This window comes from Lygodium microphyllum, chromosome 15 (assembly GCF_053477565.2).
Source record: "Lygodium microphyllum isolate KBCC chromosome 15, Lygodium_microphyllum_v1.1.10, whole genome shotgun sequence".
Classification (NCBI taxonomy): Eukaryota; Viridiplantae; Streptophyta; class Polypodiopsida; order Schizaeales; family Lygodiaceae; genus Lygodium; species Lygodium microphyllum.
The window spans coordinates 132,854,374-132,858,061 of NC_141149.1; the positions used below are offsets into that span (position 1 = coordinate 132,854,374).

Consider the following 3,688-nt stretch of genomic DNA (forward strand, 5'->3'; position numbering starts at 1 on the left):
TCCCCGAGAGAGAGAGAGAGAGAGAGAGAGAGATCCTATCAGACCCAATTCATCATTCCCCGAGAGAGAGAGAGAGAGCAATTCCATCGTTCCCCGAGAGAGAGAGAGAGAGAGAGAGAGAGAGAGAGAGAGAGAGAGAGAGAGAGATCCTCAGACCCAATTCCATCATTCCCGAGAGAGAGAGAGAGAGAGAGAGAGAGAGAGAGAGAGAGATCCTTTCAGACCCAATTCCATCATTCCCCGAGAGAAGCTGGGATCAGCTGCCGCAGAATGACGGCCGTTCATACCGTCCTGGGCATCGTAGGTACGACCACAGTCAGACAGATAACGAGAGATATTGAAGGGAGAAGCAATCATGTAGATTGACGTATCGTTATGCTTTAGTGACCGGACTCTGATTGATGACCTTGATAATCTTAATTCATCCCATGGCCATGCAGGAAACATCGCAACAACAGCCTTCTACGTGTCATCAACGTAAGGAGCGATACGTTTTACGTGAGTTTGTGGCCATGGATGTATATATATTTTGTGCGTGTGCGCGCACGTGTGTGTTTTGCCTCCATAGCCCTTGGTATAATCGTAGGTCAGTTTGTAAGTTTTCTGCCATGGTAGCTTCGAGTAAGATCAGATGAATAGTTCTAGCTTTAGTGCACCAACTAAGAGCAAACCCCTAGTCATTAACGACACCGCATGTGTGACCCTTTTGTTCTCCACAAGTAAGTCTAGAGAGACAACACATGAGAAACACAACATGAGCTTTGATTGTTACTACATTTGTTATCATCTCATGCAGGCCTACCATATATCAAATTGTGAAGAGATCATCAATGTTATCATCATCATCATCTTGTCAACGAATGCAATCAACACCATCATCGTCATCTTCTTCCCATCTAGCACAAGTGGAGGTCGTGGCTTGCCAGTCAATGCAAGTGGAGGGTGTGCCTTGCCAACCACAAGAGGTGGAGGGTGTGTCTTGCCAACTTTACATCTGGATGCTCTTTAATTGCATGTTATGGACATTCTATGGGCTACCCCTCATCCACCCCCACAACTTTTGGGTCATCCTCACCAATGCCATGGGCTCTGTTTTCGCCCTAGGAGCTGTCATTGTGTGCCATCAATACTACATTTCTTCAAAAACCGAGAAGGTAAGTACTCTAATCTTGATATTTTGTGCGATCTTTGCTAATTATGCACTTTTCTCTATAAGATAGTAGTAGAAATTATTATTATCTCAAATGCCTTAATAGTGGAAGGGTTACTTGGTCATTATCTCTTAGTATAATATGCTTTTAATAGAGAAACAAATCATTAGAAATTTTATAGGTTGCAAGACATTACAAACAAACTAGACTCTGTAGTTACTATTGCAATATGCATAGGTTCCTAAAATGCTTGTTACTAGTGTTAAGAATAGCATAGATCACATGTTTACCACAACATGCCTTCAGGCCTAGAGGGTAGCTTGGGAAAGCTCTTTCCTCCTTTGATCAATCGTTGGAAGTAAGTGATGAATGGTCTTCACTATATCCAAATAATAAAAGTTTTTCAAGTATTGCCCCAAGGAATATGCAATCACATTTGTACTAATTCATATCCTTAGGGAACTTTGAAACCTCTAATGCATGAGCTCTTGTCCAACCTTACCGAAGACTTGTAATATCGATAAAACAAATCTAGAAGCCATAATTGCATTAACACTAACCCTAGAATCAATAAATGAGGACTAACCTAAGAAACATATCTATTTTGTAGGTTAATTTGCCATTAAACCATGGCAATAGTAGTTAGCTTCCCACCAACAGACTTAGGACCACTCATTGACATGAGCTAACATACAATCAATCTGCAACCCCTTTTGGGACACCATGTCCATGCACATTAGATAAAAAGTGGACTATTAGCTATGTTAGGTTTTGAGTCTTTTGAATCTGTTGTTGAGATCTCCACTCTCACAAAGGCCAAGATTCTAATGGGGACGCATGCATGCTACGACTTGTAGCGAATGCCCATCCTAGACTTGGCATGGTAATAGTTGGCTATAACATATCATGAACATTGAGATGGACGATTGGTTGAGAATTGATTCAGGCGATGCTTGGGAAGGCCCTAGTGAATTATTGAGTTAGAAAGGCTAGCTATTTTCAGGGATCTTTTTTCCCATATATATGGTACCATTACCTTGTGCATAATGCAACTAAAGTGGTGAATTTCCCAGCTAAACTTCATTGACAAGGATCCCACAATCTTACGTAGATCATCTTAAAATAAGATCATGATTTATAGGTTCTATTAAGTTCCTCTAAATGTCTTTCCCAATTTCTTATAATGATCCTCTACCATGGCAAGTTTAGAAAGGTTATCTAAGGAGGGATCTCTCTATAGTTTTCTATCTAGGATCCTTCATTCTTCTCTTAAGACACTAACAAAGATGTCTTAACGACAATCACAAGTCGTACACCTACATCACCAACTAAATAAATTTCCATGTGCTTGCTATTAAGGAATTATGTAGGTCCCTTATTTTGACCCTAACTCTAATATGTATTGATATAGTAGTTGTTATTAAGGAATTATGGGAGTCCCTTATTTTTGATCCTAACTATAATATGTCTTGATGTAGTAGCTATTGATGTAGGTTTTGGTGCTGCTCGAGCTTGGAGTTTTCATCATCTTTTATATTACTCTTATCTTGGCACTCTTTTTAAGTCAGTGCAGCCATCATGCTCGTGTGCTTATTGCTGGACTCATATGTGCAATCTTCAGTAGCATCATGCACATTGCACTTCTTTCTCAACTTGTAAGTGTGAATCTATGTACATCATCTGTAGAACATGGTATTTAAGAATTGTTGTGCTTTATTGTTAAAAGGTGGCCACTAGATATGCATGTGACACATGCATGCATCTATATGTATTGCATGCCTTACATGGTTTGGTTCATAAAAAATGATTTCTCCTCTACCCTTATTATGTAAACCTATTAGATGATAGCATGGACTAGAAAGGACATTAAGTTCCTCCACCCAGGTGTATCCCTTGCAGCATTTTTAAAGGGGGCCTTATGGTCAGCTTATGGATGGAATTCTCGCGATCTATTCATATTAGTAAGTAAATGATGACCTATAGTTGTGATATTGAAAATAACATACATTTAACATTTTTAACATATTGTTGTTTAATATGTAGGTACCAAATGGGGTGGGTGTAATCACAGGAATAGTACAAACAATTATTAGCATTGTTATTGTATGTGATGTGTCTAACATTCCTCTTGATCATCAACACTCTACTACTCTACAAGAGAAATATTTCAAGATGAGATTTCGGGAGACAAAGCCTTCATGAAGAAGACTTGAACCTCAGAATGAAACCTTTGGTTGAGAGTGTTTCAAAAGGGGTAAAATAGATCAATATCATTATTGTAATATCCTATTACTGACCTTGCAACTTGTCAAAGGTCCATTCTTTGAATGATGATACTTTTGAGATAAATATTTTTTGAAGCATAAAACAATTCAATATCATGATTGTAACATTTAGAAATGGAAGTGGAAAACCTTAAAACACCCATTTTTTCCATATATACTATCATAATTTGAAAGCGCTTCGAAGAAAAACATGAAGCTAAGATTTCATACATGCCCACTTGATACATGAGATTTAGCACCACGCTCTTGAAA

The 3,688-nt window shown here is 38.6% G+C and overlaps 1 protein-coding gene across 1 annotated transcript; it reads left to right on the forward strand.

Annotated features, from left to right (window-relative positions):
* The first annotated feature begins 270 nt into the window (after positions 1-270).
* Positions 271-3,430, forward strand: LOC148025088 (bidirectional sugar transporter SWEET5-like). Its single transcript, XM_087693650.1, has 6 exons — positions 271-304; positions 441-477; positions 797-1,154; positions 2,720-2,806; positions 2,993-3,112; positions 3,195-3,430. Exons 1-6 carry the CDS (start codon positions 271-273, stop codon positions 3,351-3,353), a joined length of 795 nt encoding a protein of 264 aa, XP_087549776.1. The 3' UTR covers positions 3,354-3,430.
* The last annotated feature ends 258 nt before the right edge of the window (positions 3,431-3,688 follow it).